At 36.3% G+C, this 26,446-nt stretch overlaps 1 protein-coding gene and 1 long non-coding RNA gene across 3 annotated transcripts; one reads left to right on the forward strand and one right to left on the reverse strand.

The window, feature by feature from the left end:
- Window positions 1–3,233: 3,233 nt before the first annotated feature.
- LOC135295994 (uncharacterized) lies at window positions 3,234–16,154 on the reverse strand. Its single transcript, XR_010358037.1, has 3 exons — window positions 16,032–16,154; window positions 5,847–5,901; window positions 3,234–3,371 (listed from the first exon to the last, which is right to left on the reverse strand). It is a non-coding gene; the product is annotated as an uncharacterized LOC135295994 (long non-coding RNA).
- On the forward strand, window positions 15,847–25,982 carry RAD51AP2 (RAD51 associated protein 2). Of its 2 annotated transcripts, XR_010358031.1 has the most exons (5): window positions 15,847–16,224; window positions 17,194–21,225; window positions 22,805–22,897; window positions 25,020–25,199; window positions 25,546–25,982. XR_010358031.1 is itself a non-coding variant. In XM_064411877.1 (4 exons), exons 2-4 carry the CDS (start codon window positions 17,238–17,240, stop codon window positions 25,662–25,664), a joined length of 4,200 nt encoding a protein of 1,399 aa, XP_064267947.1. In that variant the 5' UTR covers window positions 15,858–16,224; window positions 17,194–17,237; the 3' UTR covers window positions 25,665–25,982. The 2 variants fall into 2 exon arrangements, 1 of the variants encoding a protein (XP_064267947.1); XM_064411877.1 differs by lacking the exon at window positions 25,020–25,199 and having other exon boundaries at window positions 15,858–16,224.
- Window positions 25,983–26,446: the final 464 nt, after the last annotated feature.

Raw genomic sequence — 26,446 nt, forward strand, 5'->3', positions numbered from 1 at the left:
ATAGGCATCTCCAGAGGGACATTCAAAATCTAATGAAATCGAGGATCCTCCTCTCCTTTTTTCTCTCCCTCCTTTGCACTCCAGAGTAGACAATTCAATATTAAAAGACACAGTAGTCTCTGAGAGGACTCGCTATCTCAGCAGGTGGCTTACTGGTAATGAGATTTATTTTTTTTTAAATTTAGCATGATCTCCTGTTTTGCAGACATCAGTTTAATTGCAAAATATTATTTGGGGGTTTGCATTTTCCCCTCTCTCTTTTATGCTCAATACTTGCTAAGAATATATTTGCATATATATATTTACGAGAATCAACAGCAGGAAGAATATAATTAGAAGGAGTTTGAATCTATATCTACATCTCTAGCTATATGCTTTATGTTCTGCCAGGCCTTTTGAAGGAATGATTTTTTTCTTCTTTCTGTGTTCCCTTGGTGCAGTTTTAGCACACCGAGATGTACTTGTCTGTTAGATGGGGAGCTGAAAGCAGCAATGCGGCTGCAAGGATTGGCAGAAGGGAGCTGCTTCAAGGCTCTGTGATTAAACGAAGCTGCTGCAACACACTGCAGTTGGAAAAGGGTGAGATTCTTGATGCTCAACAGCAAACAATGAGCATGGCTGATTTTTTCACTTTCAAAGTGACTAGATTGTCTTGCTACTTAATGCGCTATATATAATTACATGAAAAATGGCATTTTTATATATGTATTGTCTTTCATTTTCATCTCTCATTTTTAAATACATTTTCAACTAATGCCCCTAAGGATATAGATAAAGCAGAATGAACTTATTTTACTAATAAATGCAATTTTTCTTCTTTGTGAAATGTAGATTTCTTGTATGCAGATCACCTTTGTTTGTGTCAAACAAAATAAATTATAATTCAGTTGTTTTATTAATGAGACCATTTATTAGTCTTCAATTTCCTAGGCTCATGGAATGAAATGCAAAGAAAATACCATTTATGTAACATCGTTCTGATGTTGTATAATACAGTCACAACTGGGAGTGTGTGCAATGCCTGACTTTAGAGCCTACATTTGATAGCTAAATACTTGTTTGTTTGCTTGTATTTTCTTTCATGTCAATGAAAATACAAAGAAACTGTAATAAGGTGATTCAGGCTGGGAACCTGGCTAGCAAGAGTCAAGAAAATAAATATTTAACTTCAGGCACCTAAATGAAATGTCTGAAGCTAAATGGCATGAGCCCAGGTTTCACTCCAGTAGGCTGCTTCCCACAGAAGCTGTTCCAGTTGTTCTTCTTAAGTGAGGCATTTGCTCAAGCAGAAATAAAAGGTTGACATTCTGGACCTGAGAAATATAAGCTTCAAGTAAATAATGGGTGTTTAGAAAGATAGGAATGACAAAACTTAGAAGCATTTCATTTTCTACAAATGTCCTAAACATAGCTTTCCTCTGCCATTTAGCTCAAGGCAGAACTTTTACATACACAGAATAATTCCTGTGGAGTCACGCTGGTCACATGGCCTTGAGATGTCCCAACTTTGTTTGGACTTTGTTTGCTTATTTGATCTGTGAGTGATTGTTCTTAGCTAAAATATTATAATGATGACATGGAAAAATTGGAACACAGCTGTAGAAGCAATAGCAAATAATGAAATTAAAAATGGAGGAAAAGGCCACAAATTGCAACTAGATTAGCAGATTTATTACTAATGGAATTCTTACTTTAACCAGCACACATCAAAGCAAACAAGAGTTTACCTAACATTTTCTGACACCAAATTATCTTACTCAGCTTTTCATTTGTGTCATTATTTTTGTTATTAATGTTTGTCATACAGATATGTATGAGTCATAATACACTTCAATACTGTGATATGAGTGTATTTTCTCCTAAAAAATTGTGGGAAGGATAGATGAAGAATAAGCAGACTGTTTACTTGCTTATGGACAAAATGTATTCACAACTTGGTGGATACATAGGTAGTTACCTTTGTGTAATTAAACTGCACTGTGAGACATGATGACTTCGTATAATAGTCTTTATTTCAGAGGTAATACTTTTTAATATGATTTGGTTTGAGAGAACAGCAGTGAATCAGCACTCTTGGACCATAATCACAAGAGCAGAATGTACTGCTAAGAGCAGAGATGCATCTCAGAAAGTGGGCTACTGGACATAAAATCAGTTCAGAACCAACAGACAGAAAAGAACTATCAGAGAAAAGAGATGTTAAAGAAAACGTTAAAAACTTATTTCATAATTCCATTTTCAATGAAATCTCTTAATTTCTAATGCTAGGTCATCTTTTCCTGCATCTGTTAACCCCTAACATAAGTGCAGTCTTCTGCCCACATCTTTCTAGTTGCCAACATCTCTATTTGTCAAAATCCTGCTACTGCTTCTCTCCCCAGAATACATCACACAGTATCTGGTCTTGTATCTGGTATCAGAGAGATAGCTTAATAAATCTTATCCAAAGCAAGCAGTTACACAATGTTTCTTTTATAAGAACTCCTCTCTGTACTAGTTTCAACTTTAGGGACATGCAGAGCTGGAGTACACCTTTGGATCAGGAACCTTACCAGGTAACTACAAACTGCTTAGTAATGAGTTTGTCGTTATTAAGGAATTTATGTCTGTGATTTCTGTAACTTCCTGTTGCAATGAGTTTTACATTTAACTAAATTTTAGATGTGTGACAAAGATATTTACCCATACCATTAATCTAGAACCCATTTTTCACATTCAGTGGAAAAAAATATACTGCCACATTGAAAACCAGCTATGCAATATCAGCACATTAATTTGAAGTAATGTTGAAAATGCTAATTCATAAATATTTATTCAAATACATAATATAAAAAGATAATATATTAATACTGAACTAACTGTACTGATTCCAATTTTTAAAAAAAGTTAAGCTTCAAAACAAGTGTTCTGTAGTATAGCCTGTCACCATGTATGCTTGCTGCAGAATTCATGGGCCTTTCCCCAGTCAGACCTCAAGAAGTCCTGGGTACTGATTTATTTGTTTGATGTGGGATGGTGAAGAGGGGAAGATGAGGAGGGTTAGTGTTCTCTGAACCCACCTCCTAAAACATTATGAACTTGAAAATCATTTATCTGTGAGAACCATCCTAGGTAATTTAGCCAAACCTCAGACTCTGTTTTGAAGTGTTTCTTCTTCCCTGGGCCTCCCTGAATACCTTCCACTCCCTTTTGAAGCCCTGTGGGTAGCTCTTGTTGTTGAATTTCCATTCATTGGGACTTTTGTCTCAAGTCCCTGTCTGACCAGCCTGCATCACTGTTTACTCCATCCCTGGAACCTCTTGTGCTCTCTGCTGCACTGAGCAACCCCTTTCCATTCCTTCTTCCAGAAGCTGCTTCCTCTCAGAGGAGTCCTATCAAAATTGAGAAAGGGTGACTGTGTACATACTCCATTTTAAATTTAAGGTATAGCTTATTATCTTGTGCATGTATCTTGTTATGGAAGAGAAGGAGAATTTTAATATTTTCACTTGCTCTTGTGACTTTTTCAACATTGATGGAAAATCAAAGCTGAAGGGAGAACAGTCAGGTGTGGCTGTCATAAACAAATAAATATGTAGCAAGCCAGAACACTTAAATGCAGCAGATATTTTGCAGAACTGTTGTCTCAAATAAGCATTCTAAACTTGCCTAGTTATATTTATTGGTCTGTGGCTGCCTAAGATATCTCAAATGTCTCTGGAGAATTGAAAAATATTCACATACTTGCTAGCTTATCCAAATTAGGAATAATATAGCAATAATAAATGTTTGCTCTGTGAATATATTTTTTAAATTTTCAACTGGCTATTTACTTATTCTTTTTTTAAATTTGGTAGTTTATTTCATGTTTTACAGCACTGTGCACTGTATTAATAATTTTCCTCCAATTTTCAGACTCTTTATGATCATGATTTTTGTCCCCATAATTATTATCTGTGTGATGTGTAACATTCTGGTCAGCATATTTCAAGTAATTCTCAGGTGTTGTTTAGTTCAACAATAAAGCCATCAGTGTCTGTAATTTAGGAGGTAAATCAAAAATCATGTGGTTAGTTGCATTGGTTTAAAATCAACTCACTGTGAAAATAAGATTTCCCCTAGTTTTTTATTATATGACTGCAGGCTGCTACTAACTGGGCAGTACATTGTAGCACAACACTATCACAGCAGGAACAGCAAAGAATTGAAAGCAATATTGAGTTGGATGAATTTTAATTTTAATCTAGATCATTATTACCAGAATGATCCCTTTCAGAGGCAGTGTTATAAGAAAGCAGTGGTTAAGTTTTAATGTCATATGGTGTTCTAGATTATTTGTCTTTACAAAACAGATGCATTCATGATTCTTAACTGTGATGCCATTTCAAACTACTAAAGTCCTAATAAGTGTTTTGTCCCATTTAATTTAAGATGAGCAGTAGTGTTACTGAGGTTCTGTTGCTTTTCTTGAGAAATTTATGTCATGGTCTACACAAGTTCAGAGAATCACCAAATCACAAAATGTGCCAGGCTGTTTAAATGTGGGTTAGTGTATATACATAATTTGGGTGTGTGTATGCAAGTACACACAAACACACACACATATATTGTTAAAGCTGTATTATTTACTGCCAAATTTCATGTGTTAAATGATTCATTGTCTTATTTACAAAATTTATTTAGAATTATTTAATTAACTACTTACCTCCCTCTTAGTTGCTCTTTAGGCAGCTGAGTGATTTGAAATAGGCCTTCCTGTAGGAATTATCTTTCCTGTGGATTGATCTCTTTTACCAATTTGTTGATGTTTAACAAAGTATCTGAGATATTTCATAGATGTTTTACAGAACATCTGAGCTGTTTCACAGATATTTAATCAGCTTTCTTTCCTCAAGTTGGGTCTATTAATTTCTATCCACAGTTGAAATGGGAGTTGAATGTAGGAGTTTTGTAAAGACTTACTGGAGTGTCATTTTTAATTTATACCTGTGTTTACACATAAGAATGCCTCATATAAAATTGTATAAATGTACATAACTGTGACATACAAAAATATCTATGATAATTTCATACAGGTATAAAGCCAGCATATATGTCATTAGTCAATCTTTTATGTGAGACAAGATTATCATTTTACAAGATGTTTTAGAATAAATGCCTGCAGACTTTCTTGTGTTGGTGGTTGACCATGTTTAAGACAGCCAAGCAGGAGCCAGAAATCTCTTATTTTGCAGTTGTTCATCATGAACGCTCAGAAAAAGTTCCATCCTCTTAAGGAATTTTACCCCCTAAAGTTTTAATTCATATTCTCAAAAAAAGGACATTGAATGGACATCAAATTCTTCCTGTATTTCCTCCACCAATATTTTTTTCCTAAGCCCTAAATGTGAAAAACATTTAAAAGGGAGAGTCTGTTTTAAATAATTAACTGATCCCTATTCATACCATGAGTATTAATGAAATTCTGTGTCTCTTTCAAACTAGCAGTACCTGAATAGATTTAAATAGATTAGAAAGAAGAATTGCTGAATTTAAAAGTGAACTGCTTATTAAATCAAAGTAGTCTACGAGTTGTTTTAGCAGGCAGTCAGTGTGGAAACCATTTACCAGTTGCTAGGATGTCTCATTTCTAGTGTCGACCTTCAGCTGTATCAAATCACTGCCTGCTGTGAAAGAGAGGAGAGGAGCAGCCAGCCTCCCTGTGGGCTCTGCCTGATTCCTGGGGCTTGCTGAGCACAGGCACAACGCTCTGGCACTTTACAGCAGTGCCAGGGATGCCTGGGATCACAGGAAAATGTACTGCCTTTGGAAACTGCACTCCCAGCCAGCCCACTCAACTGATGAGTGGAAATGATTGGACATTTTACCTCTGTGTTTGTTTACTTCAGCAACTTTTTTCTGTCTTCCAGTGTTTTTCTGTGTCTGTGGAGAAGATTTTTGTAAATAAATAAATGTGTATAAATTAACACTACACTGATTTCATGGTATATATCAGAGAGCATCTTCTACATGAAAACACATGAACAAAGAGCTGCTATTTTTTTAAGATAATGAGAAAAAGGCAGTGTTTTTTTAATATAATAACCTATTGTCTGAATATAGAAATAAAGAAATACGACCACAGAATCATGTATTTTTTAATGTTGTATAACTGGTATTTTACACTGTTCGCATCCTAAAAATGAATATAGATTTTATTTCTTTTATTTCTTTTGGATTTGTTTTTAACAGATGAAGGATTGCTCATATGAATGGACACAGCAATTTTCATCATCATTCTCATTCCTTAATGTACCATGTTACTAGTTTTTTTAGACTTTTCAGTCTTTCAGTCTTTTCAGTCTTGCACACTAACAAATTAAAATACGCACTTTGATCTGAAGTGTTTTATATGTGTTATTAAAATTAAACTATCTTATTCATATCAAGATAGCTTTAAAAGACACTAAGAGACATCCACTATTAAATCTGTGCATGATCATGGTTTTAGTCCTGATATTTATGGTTTAAAATATGGATCATCATATTTATGGTTTAAAATTGATCTGGAAAAAAAATTTTAAACTCCTTTGGTTTCACCTTACTGCACAAGAGGTCAAAGTCTTATTATTGACAGATTGTTTTGAATTGTGCTTTTACAGGGAAAAATATTTGGATTTTAATTATAAGCCATTTAGAGTATTTCATCATTATATCCTAGAGTTTTCTCAAATGCTATCAACAATGTTCCTGCTTAGGAAGTTATGGGAGTTTCAACTTTGCCAATCTCATTTACATCATTCTTCTTTTAGTCAAAAATTTAAATATAGAAGATAATTTATTCACAGAAAGCCACAATATCCTTCCAGTGGTTTCATATTAAATTAATGAAAAGGTGTATGTTACTGAATGTGTTTTGTACTCACATTTTATACCCACAACTAATACTCTGTGTTAGCTCAGGAAGGTGAGGGAGAATAAAAAAGAAAAATAATGCATCTACTGGTTAAAATGTGCCTGTTCCCATACAGTGTAAGCAATGAATTAAAGAATACAGAAAATATTTGTCATTGCTAATATATAGGAGCCGAGGAACATGTGTTTGGAGGAGAGCTTTAGCCATGGATTGCATATGTGAATAATTGGGAGTAGAGATTTTGGTGACATATACGATTTATTCAATTGTAATCCCATTATAGGAAACAGTTTCTGAAGTCCAAATAAGAGATTTTAATTTTGAAGAACTTATGGGATGTTAATATGTAATGAAAGCTCCCTCTGAAACATTTGCCATGGAGTAGTGTGCTCTTCAAATTCCAGTCAATTGTTCTCAGAGTCAAAACTGTCTGTCATGAGAACAAAATGTACCATTACGCTGTTCTGTCTGCTGAAAGATCAACCTATCTTCTTTTGTCACTAAAGAGGTACATTTTTTCAGGAAATTTCAAACAGGAATGATCAAAAAAGCAAGGAAGAACTCATACAAAAATATTTAACAGATTTAAAGAGGGATGGATATTCAACCTGTATAATGGGCATTGGGTTTTAAAGGCTAGTGACTTCTTATTTCATAAATAAATGGGCTTTATTACCTTTCATTAGTAGGACATTTCATAATACGGTATCTTCTGAATGTGTAAAAATACAGCACAATTTTGAAATATAGATAACAATCTGAAATGTGTACCTAATTAAAAAAAAAAAAAGTAAAAATGTCCATAATGGATCAGTTGCTTGTGTTTGCCCTGGGTACAGATGGCACACTATATTGTCTCCAGCACTGACAATAGCTGATGTTTGGAGGAAATCTAAAATAAATGATCCAAATATAAAGTAATCCTTCACTTAGTACCTTGTAGCTTCTGATGATCAACATTTTGCAATTTTTTAAATCTCATTTTGCAGTCAAGTCATTGTGCTTAATATATTATGGAGGTCTCTTTCCTGAATTTGTTTTAATTGTTTGTTAAACCTTTCATATATTAAATCCTCATAACTACATGCAGCCATGAGTTCCAAAATTTAATTATATATGAAAAGTATTATATTTTGTTTGTACCAAGCTTCTGAAGCAGTAATTTTTGTGATATGTCCCAGTCCTTGTCCTGTAAGGAATATGGAATACCTTATTTGATTCGTCCAGAAATGCTCTGGAAAGGGGAATGCATAGAAAGGCGATTAAGTTTGCTGATGATATTGACAATTTAGAGTTGCAAAAAAGAGAATCACAAGTGATGAACTGAAGAAGAATCTTGTGAGGTGGGGCAATAAATTGGGAATTGAAAGTTTGCATGAAGTAATGTAAAATGCAGTAGAGAGATAAAAATAGTCCTAGTTTCACATTTAAAATGATGGGATCTGAAATGACCCTTACTGCAGAGGAGCCAGCTCTTCAAGCTATGATGGATGGTTCAGCTAAAATGTCAGTGATCATCAGCAGTCAAGAAATCAAGCTAAAAGTTAAAATTATTGGGAAAAGAATAAACCTTAAAATAAAATAGTATTAATATGCACATATTTAAATACTTGAAGCACCTGCAATTTTACCATTATATATACTTCTGATCCCTCATCTTACAGACAATATGGTAGAATTTAAAAGGGCTCAGAGAATGGTGCCAAGGATTATCAAAAGTGTGGAATTTTTCTTGTAGTGGCATCAACCAAATAAGGCTGTACTTCAACCTGTAAATAGATTCCTCATCATGATGTGATGGAGGTCTAAGAAACATGAATAGCATGTCAGGGTTTTATAGGGATTGGGTGTTCACTGTGTATTTCTAATGCAAGACAGCAAGGTGGTAAAGCAGAGCACTAGTTCTACATGAATAGAAAAGGAACTTCTAGTAAAATTGTTGGGTGGAAGCTGGAAGTGCAGTTCTTTGATCCTAAATCTTGTGGGTGCTAAAAGTTTATGTGGAATTAAAGGGTGATTGGAAAGAAATCATAGAATCATAGAATGGTTTGGATAAGAAGGGACTAAAGATCATCTAGATCCACCCAACCTGCCATAGACAGGGACACCTTCCACTAGACCAGGTTGCTCAAAGCCCCATCCAACCTGGACCTTCAACACTTTCAGGAACGGGGCATCCACAATTTGTGTGGACAGCCTGCTCCTGTGCCTCACCATCCTCACAGAAAAATTTTCTTCCTAATATCAAACTTAAACCTACCTTCTTCTAGCTTAAAGCCATTGCCCCTTGTCCTATCACTACACGCCCTTGTGAACAGTCCCTCTCCAGCTCTCTTCTAGGCTCCCTTCAGGTACTGAAATGCCACAATATGGTCAGCCAATGGCTTTCTTTCCTCCAGGCTGAATAATCACAACTCTCTGTCTCTATACCTCTCTATTCAATATAAAAAAGAAATACATGGAAATCCTGATGATGTAAGCAGTAACCAAACTAGAAGTGGTTGCAGGTTGAGGCATCCTAGAAGATATACATACTGACCCCAGTCTTACCCTCTCTACATGGGCCTGAGTTTTTTGTTGCTGTCAGGATGCTGGGCTGGACTGACCTGACTATTGACCAATATGGCCTCTCTTCATCTCTAGGAATACTCCTTTTCTTGTTCTTTATTGTATACTATCAAAGATTTTATGGACCCATATCTTCTTCACTATTAATGATATCTCTAGTTAAAATATATACATTCACTTAAAGCATATATTCTTTTTTCCATAGGAAACTTCTTTTACACGAATCATCACTGTTGCTTTTTCTACATTTTCTAATTCTAATCATTTGGGTTTTTTTAAAGGTGGGATGACTGGAGTGCAACTCACTGTTAAAGATTTGAACATACTGTGGATTTTAGAAATATAATTTTCCCAATAACTTCTTACTTTTTTTTGACTGCTTGTGAATGTTGAACTACTGTTTTCAGAAATTTTCTGTAGAATGCTCCATATTTTTTTTGGACTAGTAAGTAGCTAATAAATATATACTAAATTTACCTGTAAAGACAGGGTTATATTTCTTTTATATATTAACTCTCATTTATCAATAATGAAATTGATCTATTTTATTATTTTGCTGTTGTTTAGTGTTGGAAGATGATTCTGGGATTCTTTCCAACCAGCTATATCTTTCAGTACCTCCAATACCTGTGATCTTTCTTACATAGTAAGTAATTTATGAGTATGTCAAACAGCATAGTTCTCAGCACAGGTTTTTCAGAAATAAAAAGAGAACAAATAAAGGCTTTGTCAGGCTCATCAGTTTGTTTTCATATGAAGTTTGATGCTCAAAGGTAAACTAAATACGCACTCCTCAAAAGTGCACTTCACTTTTTCATACTCCCCTTCAAAAGGCACTTTTATCTTGCACACTTAATTTTCATCGGTTCTTGCCAACAAAGCAGGTATTATAATCTGGATAATTTTAAGAAGCTGGATGGGAAGTGGCAGAACAAGACTTCAGAATTCCCCTGATAAGAGAACTGGAAGAGTTTATTATTTTCCTGTTTCTGATACAGCCCCAAACTATCACGAAATTATGCATAATACACTTTTGCCAAATACCTTTGTGTGAAAGTTCAGGGACCCAAGTAATTAACCTGTAATGTTTTTGTTGCCTTAAGGCAGTAGAGTATCTATGCTAGTTGTCCATTTTTTATACAGGAGCTGAGGTGCAATGGATGTAGGGAAAGTACCTTGTGAAACTCCTCCACTGTCCCATGAATATTTTGCACTGTGATTATATGCCTTGGAGGAGCATTTTGTGGGTGCACAAACTTAGCTTTTACACTGCAGACCCCCCAACATAAACTGTACTTCCCAAGAGTTTCTGCATTACTTTATTGCCTTTTGAATGGCTCCACTTGTCTGAGAAGCTGCTTGAGCAGCTAAGCCCTGCAACTTCTACAATATACCTGGCTAGTAAAGCCAGAAGTGGCACCATGTTTGCAAGCAGGCTTATTTCCAAGGGGATAAAGAACTACTGAAAAGCAGATATGGCTAATAGTAAGCTTTACTATTTGTCTTTGAAACATCTCTTATTAGCTGTAAAGAGTATTCAAGAGCAAAATAAGAAGTCCAGATATTTTACATCTTCATGATGCGTTTAAAGAAAAAGAGTTGCTTAAAAACTTTTGATCAGAACTATTTAATTCTAAGACTAAGAAAAGAGCTACGTGTATTATGTATTACAGATGGTTTAGTTAATCCTTATGTGATCATCATAGAGGAAAAGAAGAGAACAACAGTAGAAAAGGAAATATGGATGACTTAAAATTTAGCACTGTAACCAGCTTTTAGTAGCAAGCTAAAAGCAGAGCTAAGCACAGAGCTGGAGCTGGAAGAACAGAGCTGGCTGTGAAATAAACCTTGTGGGTCAAGAGCTGAAAGAGTTGAAATCACTGCAGGGCTGGGACCGGGACTGCACAGAGGCATTGGGGAATCTCTAACCCCAGAGATATTCAGATCTTGACTAGAAAAGCCCCAAGCAGCCTGATGATGAAGGATTGAAGTTATATGCAACTTGAAAGCTGGCTATGCTCTGAGCAGAGTGGTCCACATGATCTCCAGAGACCCCTTCCAAAAGAAATTTTCTGTGAACAACTCTATGCAGTATCTAAAGCAAAAGTAAAATAGGATTAGGGATCATATAGACTGAGTTAATTGTCCTGCTAGTATGAAAGAAAGAACACCACATCTGAATGCCTCTAGATGTGTGTGACCTGAATTCAGCAGCACTGCAGACTTTCAACAAACAGGTTTTGAACTGTCTGATAGGCAGCACTATTTTCACTGCCCTTTATGAAGAAGATGGATAGTAACAAATAAAATTTGATGCAGAACACTTGTATCTCTATGTTTAGTGCTCTGTATACAAAGGGCCTCTTTTTTTACTGCTTCTGTTTTGAAATTAAACTACAAACAAGCTGTTTCAGCTGGAAAATGAAAACATCTTTGAGACGTACAGGGACTCATATAACAGAGAATGATATGGTGACAGCAATGGAGCAGTATGATCAAGCAGCCTATCAGGTGAAAGATAATGTGTCCAAAATATCAAGTCCAATAAACAGCAGTTTTTATTCAACTTGACAGCTGTCAAATGAGTAGGACGAGGCAGCCAAGCAGCAACTTCATTGCAGTGGACAAAATGAAGGGGTCATGGAGGGGTATGATTCACCCTCCAGTTCAGTAGAACTGGTTCAAGTTCCTAAACACCTTTTAAGCGTGTTCATTTCATATCCCTCAAGATGTACAAGAACTCCCTTTGAAAGCAATGCTAGAGCCTGTTCTCACTGGAAATCAGAGCTGGTCATTGTGCTAGTCAGGCAACAGTGAAGACCAGTGCAGGGAGAAGATGGTGTGGGCTCTTTTCCCAAAAGTTAAAAGAGGGGGCTTTGTTCTGTACCTCCCTGTTACTCTCGGCTTTAGACTCCGTGCCTTCTGAATCTCTTCACACCCTTTGCTCCATAATCCAGTTATATGTATAGCAAAGTGCTGTACTTGGGTTGTGCCAAGCTTCTGGAACAGTGCTTTTACACAATATATCCTAGTTCTAGTCCTGAAAGGAATTCAACACAGCCACAAATTATTTGGAAAGGGGAATGCATTTCAAGGTAACAAAGTTTCCTAATGATATGAACTCAGAGGAGTAAAAATGAGAACTACATGTGAAGAATTGTAGAAAGACCTTGTGAGATGGGACAATAAACTGGGAGTTGAAAATTAATTGAAATAATGTAAAATGCTGCATAGGGGGAAATCTATCTTCACCTTTAAGCTCATAGTTTACATAATTTTAAGACTCTTTTTCTTGACAGCTTTTTTTTTCTTTCAATTTAGCTTTGTATGGAACTACAAGAAAAAAAAAGGAACAGATTCCTTCTTTTATGAAAGCTACTTTTGTGTTGGTCATAAAAGGGTTTATAGAGACAGAAAAAATTAAAATGGGAGGAAATATTAAAATAATAGCATCTCAAGAAATGTTACTGATCTGTTAGTAAACTTGTATTAGGTAACTTTTCAGAGAGTCTGTGATTTTCAGCACAGTTTTATTCCAGACCCAGCTTGGCAGGACTAACATATCACTGAATCACTGCAGGAGTGTTTCTTGCATATACATGGAAGCTGATCATACCACCAAGTATCGTCCACATTATGTTTTTTCTTTCTTAATAAATATGGGTACTCTGTTGGGACTATGGAATTAATACCTGCAATGCATAGAGAAAAAAAATTAGCTTCCTTATGATTTAATGTACCTTGGGTAAAGGTGAGAGTCTACCTCTATTATAGAAAATAAAAGGTTTATTACCAATAAAGAAGTGTGTCAGTATTAGTTATTGGGGACAATATGAAATACTCTTGAACGAAAGTAAGGACTAAAGTTTTTGTTTAAGCTATTTCAGAATTACATGGATACATAGGAATCATGTGCATTAAGGCTGCAGATAGAGCAGTTGTGATAGAAAAGGTTGAAAGTATTTTCACATCCCAATTTTTAATGAATATTTTAAATAATTACTTAATAATAATGGTGGTTGTGTGAAGTGTCAGTAAGATGACTAAAAAGGTAATTTATAAAATGCAGCTTCATACAGTTGATGACCAATATCCTGTTCATAAAACTAGTATCAAATTGAACCTTTTCCTAGTCAAACAGGAAAATCCCTTTGGAATATTAATTATGACCTTTGGTGAATCAATGTTACAAGGTGAGCTACTTCCAGAGTGGAAACATTAGCATTACAGTGCATGATACAAACATGATGGATTACAGCAGTCCTTCAGCCTTGAAATTTCAGGTTCTGAAAAGGCAGTTTACTCACAATGAATTCTAAGCACAAGGCTGCAGCCATTAAGCCAGCGTAGCTAAATTGAGACAAAGGACTTGAGCCAAATTGCACTGTTTCACTTGACAAATCAAGATTGTCAGAATTTAGTGTCTTACAGATCACATTGAATAGCATAATTGGTTTTTGTGCTGTCTTTGTGGATATTTAACTTAATTTAAAAAAAATTATTCCTGACCTTTCTTTTAAATATTTTGCAATGCTTTTCTTTGCTAGTTTTCAATAAAAAGAAGGGAAAAAAAAGATAATGAGAGCTGCAAAACCTTTTGTAAGAGTTTTAAATAATGGTTTGGAGGGAAGGAATTGGCTGCTGCATCGGTACCCAAAACTTCTTTGATGACTTTGTCAAGAGACTGCTCTACAATCCACTTCATCAGCTTGCAAGCACAGTATGAGAGTTGAAAGAAAGTAACAATTGGAAATAGCAAAATTCTACAATGAAAGCATGGTGTTTGCATCCTATTAAAATACTATTGAACCAAGTAGTGGGGAAAGCAATTATGGGTTTTTTTCTACTCCATTACAAAAAATATGCTATATCCAATTTGTACTAGAAGTAAACAAGCGTTACAAATAAATCTTCTTCATGAGTTGCAAATTGGAAAGTGCAGAGCATGCACAATATGCTCCACTGTAAGTCTGTCAGTTTATGCTGGATATCTAAGTTATATGCAGCAAAGTAAGCCATGGATGTGGAACAGCTGGATAGAGTTTCATAAACAATTTTTATTTATAGCTGAGTAGATGTAAGAAAAAGCAGTTTTCTTTATTTTTCATGGAATTCTGGTTGATTTAACTGGCCAAACATCTGAATAATTTTTAACTGGCTAGTATTTACTTACAACTCACCAAACACACTAAGGGACTGTAGGCAGGTGGGAGTGGAGGGTAATATTCTGTTCAGAATATGTTAGATAGAGTGGTGAAACCTCCAGCATTTCTGTTCAGAGAAATACAATACTTTGCTTCAGGAAAGTAGATGCTATTCCAACACACAGGAGTAGAAAACATAAGCCGCATGGTGAATCTCTCCTACACACCTTAAAGTCCTGCTTGTGGTTTGCATGATGGCCTTCATTCCATATGGTATTGTAAGTATTTTAAGATTCGTATGTAATCTTGATTTCATAGGATCTATATCTTGTTAACTAAGGATTGATTAATTAATTATATTTTTGAGTATTAGAAGCAGCTATTCGACAAGCTTTGCTTATAAAAGCAGAACTGTTATAGAGAAAGCTATTTTAAGTCTCAGTTCTATACAATTCCTGTGTTTAACATTCACTACCAGGAACAATGGATCTGTTGGGCTTCAGTGGATTTGTTCACTGTAGTATGGATGATAAACCTTAAAAAAACCATATATTTACAGCAACAGGCCCTCTGAATATTTCTGTTTTTATTGCCCATCTGTAATGGTATTACAGTGACCTGCTAGTTTAGAGCCAATTTTGGAAAATAACCCTTTGGGCATTCCAGTGTTTGGAGAGGATATGTCTGTTTCAGAAGCCTGGAACTATATGGATACTGATTATTTTAGGAATAAAGTCCTTGGTGGATCAGTGCTTTATACGGTGAAAACAAAGATCAGGGATGCAATGTGTACTCTGGAAAGGAACGCGGGCATAACCTTTTGCTCACGTAGGACCTCATACTTCTGGAATCAGGGAATTTGGCAAAACCCATCCCGCTTGCGGAGATAATCGGCGTCGGGATGCTCCGCTCTGCTGCGTGGCACGCCGTGCTTAGGCAACAAATAAAGGATTTTCCACCCCGGCCGCAGCCTCTCTGCCCCGGGCGCCTCGACCCGCAGCCTCGGGCGCATGAATCCCAACCGGGCGCTTGGTGCCCGGGGAGAGGAGAAGCCGCCGGCCTCGTCCCCGGGCGCCGGGACACCGGGGCAGGGCCCCCTCACGGCGGGCGGGATTTTCCCGCCTCGGAGGCTGTTCCCGCCCCGGGGCGGTGGCAGCGGCCGGAGCCCCCTGAGGGTGGCGGGAGGATCTGGCCCGCGGCTCCCGGTTTCCAGCTGGGCAGTCCCTTGCCCCGAGCTCTGAGGGCAGCGGAACGCTGGGCACTCCGAGCCCCGGGAGGAGACAACGCCCGGAGAGGGCGGAGGGGGCGGGGGGAGGCAGCTTGGCTGCGGGGGAACCCCTCGCCCCTGAGGGATGCTCGGCCGGCGAGTGCCGCAGGGCAGGACCGGGGCTCTCGAATAAACTGCGGAAGGCTGAAAGAAAAAGCTTACGAGAGGTTATACAAACCGAGAGGGAGAGACGGCTGCCTTCACACGTAATTCCCAGAGCAGGGAAGAGAGTGGGTGTCTGCCAAGAGGGGAATCACCTCGGCGACAGGACAGGGGAGTCCTGTCACCTGCAGCGAGGGGGAACCCCTCAGGGAGGGTCAGAGCAGCCTTAAGGGCGGCGGGAAAGCCCCGAACGTGAGGATTCTTTACAGGTATATCCCTCAGTCACTGTGTTCCTTGCCAAAATAGATTTTCCTATGCCATTAAAAAAGTAAATTTGTCAAGTTAGGAACAGTACGTGATTACTGAATCACGTACTGTTAAGAAAACTAGTTGTCTAATTATGTAGTTAATGAAAGGTTTTGAACATGTTCCCGTCGTCTCTCAGGTGTCAGCTCTGCGCTCTGACTGGGTTGCTCAGAGATATTGACGAGGCAGGCTGATGCAAGTGTGATAAATCCTCTCAATCACTATACAGAATTTAATTCAAATTATGTTCTTCACAGGAGGCAGATCACTTTTTAAATTAAGTTGATGAGTACATTTACCTTGAAGAAACATGCACTAAACATAACCAGCACCAGGACATTTTACAACCCAGATTTATAACTGCAACAGCACTGCCTCTTTCCATATGAGGATAGAACCTGATACAGAGTTTGGCATACCCGAGAAACTTTTGATAAACTTTCCTACAGTTGCACTTTACAACTTGGCACACAGTGAACACAAGAGTGGAAATTCCTTTTAACAATTAAAATTTTAAGAGTTTGAAAGGATCCACTCTCAGATTTAGAGGATTTCATCAGTTATTGCTTTCTTGATATTTGTTCTCAGTATTCAGTTTGTTTTTTTGGGTTTTTTTGGCAAAAATACTGTGTAACAAATACACTAGAAAATGCAATTAATCTCCTTAACTTGTCAACATATCAAAATATCCATTTTATTTTTGCAAAAATCTGTAACTTTAGTAAAAACTTTTTTTCTTAAGTTCTTGACCTTGGCTTTAAATGTTTTTCAATAATCCTGCCTTTATCTCACATCTGTAATGTATTTATAAATATAGCACATATAAATGTGTCAATAGATTCTATAGATGATAGAATTACTGATTTTTTTTTTCTTACAGAGTTTGGAAATCATTAAGATACAATTTGTGTCTAAAACTTTAATATTTTTAGCTTTCAGGACTGTCTCTGCAAATATAGTACTTATTTTTGTGAGCATGAAAAGTGCATATTCCAAAAGATTTTTATCTGCATCACCAGATGAAACTGAATGTTACCTTTATGCAAAGAGAAATAAAGTAGAAAGTGATCCAAAAATCAGAGAGAAAGTGGAGCAGCAAAAGCTAGAACAAAGCATACACTCTGGGAGCAAGGACCAAACATCACCACGTGAACTCCTCTGTTTGTCAGAAAGACAAAACAACTGGGCATTAGAAGAACAGAGTTGTGATACAGCAAGAAAAACTTGTATGATGGAGTTTTTCTGTTCTGAAACTTGTAGTAATGAAGGATTAGCATGTAGAGTATCAGAAAATGAAGCATTCACCAAAAAACGGAGTCCTGCAAATGAAGACCAAAGTCCTACAGAAGACGACATGTCCCCGAATGTAGGTGGACAGCCCCTGGCAACAGAGCTGCTCAATGTGTCGAGCACTGCTGACACATGTCAAAATCTACTGGTACAAAACCCATCCCAAGTGCAGCAGAACAACAGTATAGAACAAAATAATAAAAGAAACGAGGATAATGAGCTCAAACAAAATTCTTCAGTTACATCATTAAACAGACACATGTTGCAGGCGGAATTGTTAAGTCAAAAGTCTGCCTCCAATAAAAAGTGGCAGCGCTACCAGCTTTTTCAAATTCCATTTTTGAGTGGAACAAGTTCTGTGTTTTCATGCGTAGAAAATAAAAAAAGTAAATTTCTGAAAAATATATGTTTTGCAGAAGATGAAAATTATCTTAGCACTAAGGAAACTACTGCAGAAAAAGACAATAAAGAGAAAAATAATTCAATGTCTATAATTCAAACATTAAAACCTCTTAAGAGTATACAACCATTGGAAATCCCTAATTTTCAATTTCCTAGGATTTCAAATAAAATAAATATTAAACAATCATCAGCTAACTTTAGGGAAACAGACTGGAAGAATTTTGAAGGTGAACCGTCTTTAATGCAATCTAAACAGATACATGGTGTGCAAAAAATATCTGAGATAGGGAAACAAAGAATGCAAAATGATAAAAGCAGTGTAAGAGCTCCAATTGTTGGTTCTGAATTTAAAGGAAAAAATTCCCCCTCAGTTAACAAACAGGAACACAGCACTTTGGCAGAAGGAGAAGTATCTGGAACTTATTTCAGATGCAACAGCACTGACACTGAATGTAATAATATATTTGCTGAAAATGACTTCAAAGATAAAATAATGGAGAATTCAGAGAGTGATGATGACCAGAAGTCAAAGATTCGCATTTACATTAGTGCTAAAAATGTTCAGAATGAGAAATATGTCAACTCTAATGATCTTTTGCAAAGAAGGGGGAGGAAGAGCACTAATGAGAGTATGGGAATGTTTCATATGCAGATGAGTATTCCAGTAACAACAGAAGCATTAGAGAAAAATAAGTTAAACGTACACTGTGGTGTGCATAATTCCAACAGGGATATTTGTTTGTATGAAGCAGAATCAAAACTCTCCACAAAGAAAATACTTGATTTCCAAAGTTATGTAACAAAAAATATTACATTTAAAAGTAATTGTCCTTGCTTTATTGTGCAGGATTTTCCACATAAGAGAGCAAGTTGCAACCTATTTATGGGGAAGGAAATGCTCAAATTAAAGTTTTCATTTCAAAGCATGTTGTGTGGATGGGTCAGGGTGTGGACTGAGTCTTTCCATGAAGACATGCCCACGTGTCAGGATGACAGTGTTACACCTTGGTCTCATTGCCGTGGCACATTAAAAGAGCAGTGTGATGCTCAAGAGTTGGTAAAGAGCACTATAAATAGGAACCACAATGATAAAATATTCATGTGTTTGCTGGCTGTTGTTTCAAAGCATCTGAAGGTGGAGGTACTAAAGAAAATGCTTGCTTCCTTTTTCAGTAGCACAAATACTTTATTGACAACTGAGGGGAAGTCTGTGCAAGAAGAGAAACAGTCTTTGTGTGGCAGAAAGCAAAATCAGTTAAACTCATGCACAGATGATTCTTTGAGGCAAAGCACAGGATTTCTTAAAGAAAATGAAACTTACCCAGGATTTGTAAGTTCTAAATTTCTGGAAAGCATTGATTTTCAGTTGCATAATGCATATCAGAGAAGATGCTTTTATAGAACTTTAGGTGAAGAAGAGTACACTTTCCTTCAAAGAAGAGCTCCCTTTCGTAACCAAAAAAGCAGATTATGTAAGGGAAGACATGTCAGGAAACACCACCTCTTATCCAGAGTGAGTGAAGGGTTTAGCACTGATTTGAGGTCAGTCAGTCACAAAAACAGTATGAAAAAGCAAATTTTACCTGCTAAATACGTTATCTTGCTGCAAGGCTCTTCTGATAGTTCTTCACTACACAAGATCTATTGCTGCAATATCACAAAAGTACAGTATCTGATAGGAGCCAATCTTGGATACCAGAGTTACTTTCCTGCTGCTTCACAAACAAAATTTGAAAAGGTACATAAGAAAAGTACAAATCAGGAAATATCAGTAAGTACTCTGAAGCAGGAGAAGAACAAACCAAGCATAAGGCTTAACAGTTCTTTTCATGTAGAATTATTTAAAGCTATCCCTTTTGTTTTATATGAAAATAAGAAACACAAAACAACTGGATATAGAAATGGCATAACTTTTACAAATGAATTCACTAATGAAATAACATCTATTATGAAAAAATATTTGGGTAACTCTAGTTATAGAAATGCTGATGAAAAAGATTGTGTTAATCCAAAAGAGTTGCAAATGAATTGTGATGATTGTCTTTATAAAAAATCTCTTTCTATTTTTGACACATATGAAAAAATTCCCCTAGCCACTGATTCTGAAGACTTTGACCAGATCCCACTTGTAAAGCAAGACAATTCTATCCAAAAAAAGTTGTGTGAAGAAAGTGCAGTCACTGGTTCAAAAGAAATTCAATGTTTGCCTGTTAAATCAAATGATGTTTTAATTCTATCTGAACAGCCAAAAGAAACCACAGAAGAATATAATTCTCTCCTGTTGCTAGAAAGACAAATAAACAAACATGAGAATTGCAAAGACTTAGAGAGTTGTAGCCCAAATCTAGCAAATAAAAAAGTAGACAACAAAAATACTTATTTATTTCCTGAAAATTTATTTCCTAGTTCCTCAAATATTTATCAGCCTGTCACTTTGCCACAGGATAGCAGCTCTTTTGTCAACAGAGAAATAAGTGAAGGTGGGCACTGCAGGAATTCCTCAAGTGCAGACGAACAAAAGGCAAGTGAAACAATTCCTGCCATGGTACAGTATCTATCCCCGGGCAGTCCTGCCAGGACAGATACATACTTGCAATCACAGGCTAAAGAAACTGCACAGTTTTCTTTACAAGGCCAGGAACACACGATTAAGACAGGCAGTTCAGAGCCAGCAACTTTGAAACAACATCTTGAATATGTAAAAGAACAGGAAGAGAGAAATTATGAACAAATGCATATAACTGATGAAAGTCAATGTGAGACTGTAATGAATTACTTGATTATGTCATATTCAGAGGATAAACCTAAAACATTCATTGCTGCAGAAGAGGAATTAAAAATGCCTTTATCCATAATGAACAATGGACATCTTGAAGATGTAAAAGATAAGTATTTACCCTTAGAAAATAAATTCACATATGAATTTGAACTGAAGAGAAAATTTGATTTAGTGCTAGAAGAGCTACGTATGTTTCATGAAATTAGCAAAGAAAATGTAAACAATTTATCTAGTTTGGAAACAAACTTGCCTAACACTTACAGCCAATTAAATAATGCTGAGGGAATAGATGAAAACACAGCAAGGGATTCTCAAAGGAAAATACGTATTTCTTCTCCAATCTGTGGTACCACAAAAGACAGACACATAACTGATACTAATGAAAGTTCATTTCATGAAAAGATATTAGTTGAAAATGAAGACCAGAAAGTATCTGAGGAATATTCTACTTCAAAAATGTCAAGCAAAGAATTGCTGCACTCTCCTGCAGAAGGTAAGCACATGGAATTACCGTCTTATGTAATTAAGAAAATTTAAATTTTAGGCAAATATTTGATTTGCTTTAAAGGTATATTTCTCAAATAATTTCATCTTTTCATGGAATTCAGAGTTTGGTGGGCAAATGTGCTTGCCTATGATTAGCCAAAACCAAAAAATCCCATGCTACTGCAGCTACCTGCAGACTGTGCTGTAGCAGGTGTAGCTCAGAATTCAGCTGGTCGGCTCCAGGCTTGCTCAAACCTGTGTCAATGCACATTCTGCTTCCTTTTATTCATTTTGTCTGATTTCATCACAATGAGCCCTAATTCCCTTAAAGGGTCAAAAGCACATTGAAATGCACATTCAAAAAGAGAAAAAGTCTCAACTAAAACATGATACAATGTTTACAAAGGAGACAATTGTTTCATTTCACTGGTGTCATGGACTCAATCATGGAATATTTGGGTTGGAAGAGATATTTATAGGTCATCAAACTCAACCCCCTGCAATGAACAGGGTCACCTGCAAGTAGATCAGATAGCTCAGAGCCCTGTCCAACCTGTTCTTGAATATAACTATATAACTCATACAACTTATATAAATATAGTTATGTTTCTTCAAAATTTAGATGCTGCTGGTCTAAACACTTTCAAATTTTTTTTTTCCTAGAGAAGCTCAATCCCCATTACAAACAGGATATGGGGAAATCTGATTCATAAGATTTCTTAGAGTCATAAGACTCCAAGACTGCTTACCCCTTTTGCTAGATAATCAAGAGGTATTTAATGAGTAGAGGAAGGACACCGGGAAGAAAACCCAGTAAATGCTCTACCTTCTTGTATAAATAACTCAAAAGTGATAGGTAAATTATTTTTAAAAAACCTCTTCAAACAGTGTATTTCTCAGATTTTGGACCTGAAATTCAGTTTGAAGAAGTGATGAGTTCTCCCAGCTGCACACAAAATTGGTGTGGTTTATACTTTGGTAATATAGTATAAGTTTGGTCACATTTGGTAAATTACTTGATGAAAATGCAGCTATCTCAAAATTGTCATCAGAGCTAAATTTCTCAGTGATTTGGCTCTAAATGTATAAAGTGAACATTTCAGAGAGGTTATGAAAGTATTATCTGGAAAGAAATTGTTAAAGTGTTACAGAAAAATCCCAGAAGAAATTTTGTTCAGTAGAGCTTTAACAATATAATGTGCTGCAAGTTACACCTGAATGCCTTGCAGAGCATGAAAACCTGACAGATACTGGGGAAATGGCTCAGCAAGTGATCACTTTTCTGCCTAAGCCTGGAATAAGAAAATCCAAGTGGAGCAACTGATATGTCACCAGAGGATTAAAAACTGCATTATTGCATTTGTGCAAAGGAGAACTTCATGAGGTGTAGAAGCAACTTTTTGCAATCCTCTGAGGATGAGACTTTGTAGTTTTTAACATTACCTATAGTGTGCACATACATGTTTTAAACATCACATCAATAAGAACCACAAATTTATTACTAGATGAAACAAATGTAATTATTTGTTTCTAGTAATCAAATAAAAAACTTAAATGTATTTATTTTTTGTTTTAACGCTACTTAGGTGCAGCCTATAGAAATCCATACACGTGGGATCCAGCTTTTTTACCCGGCACACTTTTTAAGGAACAAAGCCATAATTTACAGAAAGAAGGAGGTAATTGTTACATTATTCTGCAATTTATACCACAAAGCCCAGTGCTAATAGATTTACTTCTCAGATATTTTTATTTGTTTTCTTCCTTTTTTATTTCTATCTCTGTAGAAATCACATTTAGTTAGAAATCACATTTAGTTTAATTGTAGGTTACTAGAAGTGTCCTGTCTTCAGCTTGGTTCACAGAGCAAGCCATGCTGATGAGTATTTTTGTTCTTTGGAGAGAAGAAAAGAATTTTAACAACATGGGGTTTCCTTTGTTGCTTATTTTGGAGCCATTTGGAACAAACATCTTTGGGCTTTCAATCATTGTGATAGAGTCAACATATACTACAGGGAGAACATGATTCCTTGTACTTTTTTTTAAGATCTGCAGTTTTGTACCCATTGTGGAAGGAAATTCAGAAGGATATTGTGAAATAGTCTTTTAGGATTTCAAAAAGCATGTTTTGGCAGTTTATCCAACATATGGAAACAGTAAAATAAGGCATTTGGTTTATTCTGAAATGAATTTCTAAAACTTTGTCAAGGAAAGGCTATAGATAAACTTCTGTTTTACTTAGTGAAATCATCTGCTGCTATTTTGACTTTTATTCCCCATTGCATCTCTTAAAACTGTTGCACAACTTTCTGGTTTGAGAATTCAGAAACTGTTCCCTTCACTCAGGACATTCTGGGAAGTACAGAGACTGAAAAACAGTTACAGATAACCTCTGGTGTTCTTTTCGCCTATATTTTATTGAAGTCATGTAATCTTGTGAAAATATTTCATATACCAAATGCAAAATGTTACAGAAAGTTCTGCTTTACTTCTTTGCTCTTTGTCATTACTCTCTAAGATTTTATATTAGTATTGCTATTTCTTAGGCAAATTCAGATTCCAGAATGCTGTATTGCACATAACACTCCAAGGGGGTTGATATTAACATCTTCTTGGAAGTCTTGTTCAGATGAGGTTGAAACTTGCTAAGTGAAATGTTGTTCCTCCCATGACTGAACCTGGATGTTTTTCCCTTTCTTCTTTCCCTGATGTTTTGGGCTGCAGGGTCAAGGGCAAAAGAAAACTAGATGTTTTCTGCATTGCTGTTATGTCTATTTCCTTTACATTGCTTCCTGGTGTTCTCTAAATTTCCATCTGAGCTTCTCCAGAAAGAAGAGACCTTTCATGTCAGGAAGAGACCTTAGCAATGAGTGTCTCCTTTTTTCCTCCATGATTGCTGAGGATTTGTGCAGGTGGTTAGGGCAGTGGCATATTTCTAGGGCATTTTATACCTTTTTTCCCAGTGTTTTGTCAGAATCAACAGGAACCTAGTATTCTAGTAGTAGGACGTACTAGTAGAAGAACCTGAAACAATTGAATGTTTGCCTTACCATCCTTCTCAGTTGATGGCAAATAGGAAACTGTTGAGTACTGTCTTTCCATGAGGAGGTACATTGGCAGAGACAGTTCTCTTCCATTTACACTGCAAGTTGCCTTGGAGGTTATTCTGAAACCAGGTTTTGTCAGGGGAAATACTACACTTACTGCACTGATAGGAGTTAATGTCAGCAGCTATGCTGACATGTGACTGTCTCCCTCTATTTTTCAGTAGAATTCTGAGCCATCACATCTTGTCACAGAATCTGTGACTGCTTTGGAAAGGAGATACCTAGGTGGGACAAGAAGATTTATATTCAAGTAGCTTTACAGTTTACTGTGACTAACAACCATGCTTTCCTGGCTACCTGTAAACCTACAACTCTTGACTGACTTTCAGTGCATGCCTTTCCTCTTCTAGCTGGCTCTTACAAGTGTTAGAAAAGACATAGCAGCACTGCTGTCTCATCATTGACTTAAAAATGGAACTTTGGGATTTTTTTTTTCTCATCCCTTCATTCAAAATTCTTGTAAAAGGGTTAGAGAAATTTTTCTCTCTCCTGTTACTGGGATACCAGGTGAATACCTAAGGCTTTTATACACACATGATTTTATGTTCTGGCTAACTGCTCAGTGCTTCATCATTTTATAGAATAATGCAAAATAGAACTGGAAAAGATCTTGAAAAATTTAACCCCTTCTTCTTCCAGAGGAGTCATTGTCAATCTCTAGTTAACAATGTCGTGGTCTTCTATTCTGCCCCAGTGAGTATTATTTCATACAAAACAGAACAACTTCTAAAGGATGACTGATTCTACACTGATCAGTGCTAGAGATCACTACATGGTGCATACCTTACCTAATAGATTGTGGAACAGAAAACAGACATCCTCCTACCCTGCTTGATGTAAAATGAGTGGCACAGGGCAAGACATCAGACTAATTGTGAGTATTAAAGTGCACCCACCTCAGCATGCGCTCTCTGTCCTGAAATGTTAACTTGTATCAAATTGTGTGTCTTTGCAGTCTGTTAGGAAGGTTATGTAATGTTGGGTTGAGGATTATCCTCATCAGAAGGAATTTGCATATGACCCAGACACAAGCACTTCCTTCTCAGCCCAAAAGAATCTGTTGTGTGCTCTGCAACAGAGTGGAGGTGGTATAGGATATACCAAAGGATTGCTTAATTAATATTGGTCTAATTTATCTATCTTATCAGGATGTAATTCTTATCTATATCATACAGAATTCTGGATCTGCTTTCATTTTTTATTATTTCTTTTAAATATAGGATACTTTTTGTCTCGTGACGTCATAAGAGTACAACCTCTTAAAACATGCAAGGGCCCCATCAGGATTGGGCTGTCAAGAAAGGCTCGGCCAAAGAAGCTTCATCCTTATCTGAAATGACTTCCTGGGTTCTTTTACCAGCCTTCACATCTGGGATCACTCTGCTTGAAAACTGTTGAAATGTTTTAATGTTAATTTTTTTAGATACTTTGATCTTTGTGGTTTAAGGGAGTTCTAGATATTAATATTTCAGTATTTGCTAGTGATTTATTTAGGAATACTCCTGTGAATACTAGATAGCAAAGGGATTTATAATGAATGTTTACTAGTAGAAGTTTTAATGGAAGGGTGAATTCCTTTTAAAGTTTATGTAATATTAATAAAATCTGTCATGTATTTTTCATCTATTAAAATATACAGTTGAAATTTTCTGTCACATCCACACATTCTTAGAATCTTTTGTGTGTTTATGCAGTTTTAAAAACTCCGTATTTTTAAAGAGATTTGTTATAAATGTTTAGAGTGATGTAGAAGAGAATTTCAGGAAGTTAAGTTTAGATTGCTGAAAGGAAGATTATGTTTAAGGCTTCAGTGGCAGTTTCCTCTGAGGTACTTCCAGTTCCATGTACTTGTCCCATTAGACAAAGAGTTGGAAAGGAATAAAGCTATAAATGCTACAGACAGATTGTCTCATTCTGAGGGTACTAATTCCATTGCATACATCATGGAGGCAAAATAACAGTGCATAAATTCTAGAGGTTATGTATCTTGAAAAATGAGAACACTTGGAATGCTCTGAAGCATGCAGATCTTGGTTAGGGACATCTTCTAATTGTTATTATACTGATATTTTTGTTATAAAGAATAGAGACAGTTTCAACTGAATAAAAGCACAGCAAGAA

The sequence above is a fragment of the Passer domesticus genome, chromosome 3, assembly GCF_036417665.1.
Source record: "Passer domesticus isolate bPasDom1 chromosome 3, bPasDom1.hap1, whole genome shotgun sequence".
Lineage (NCBI taxonomy): Eukaryota > Metazoa > Chordata > Aves > Passeriformes > Passeridae > Passer > Passer domesticus.

Excerpts from the sequence above, each read along its gene's own strand:
- RAD51AP2 (XM_064411877.1), top strand. The coding sequence starts at position 17,238 with ATGAAAAGTGCATATTCCAAAAGATTTTTATCTGCATCACCAGATGAA. Across the intron at positions 21,226-22,804 it reads GCTGCACTCTCCTGCAGAAG|GTGCAGCCTATAGAAATCCA; the intron begins GTAAGCACATGG and ends AACGCTACTTAG. Across the intron at positions 22,898-25,545 it reads TAATTTACAGAAAGAAGGAG|GATACTTTTTGTCTCGTGAC; the intron begins GTAATTGTTACA and ends TTTTAAATATAG.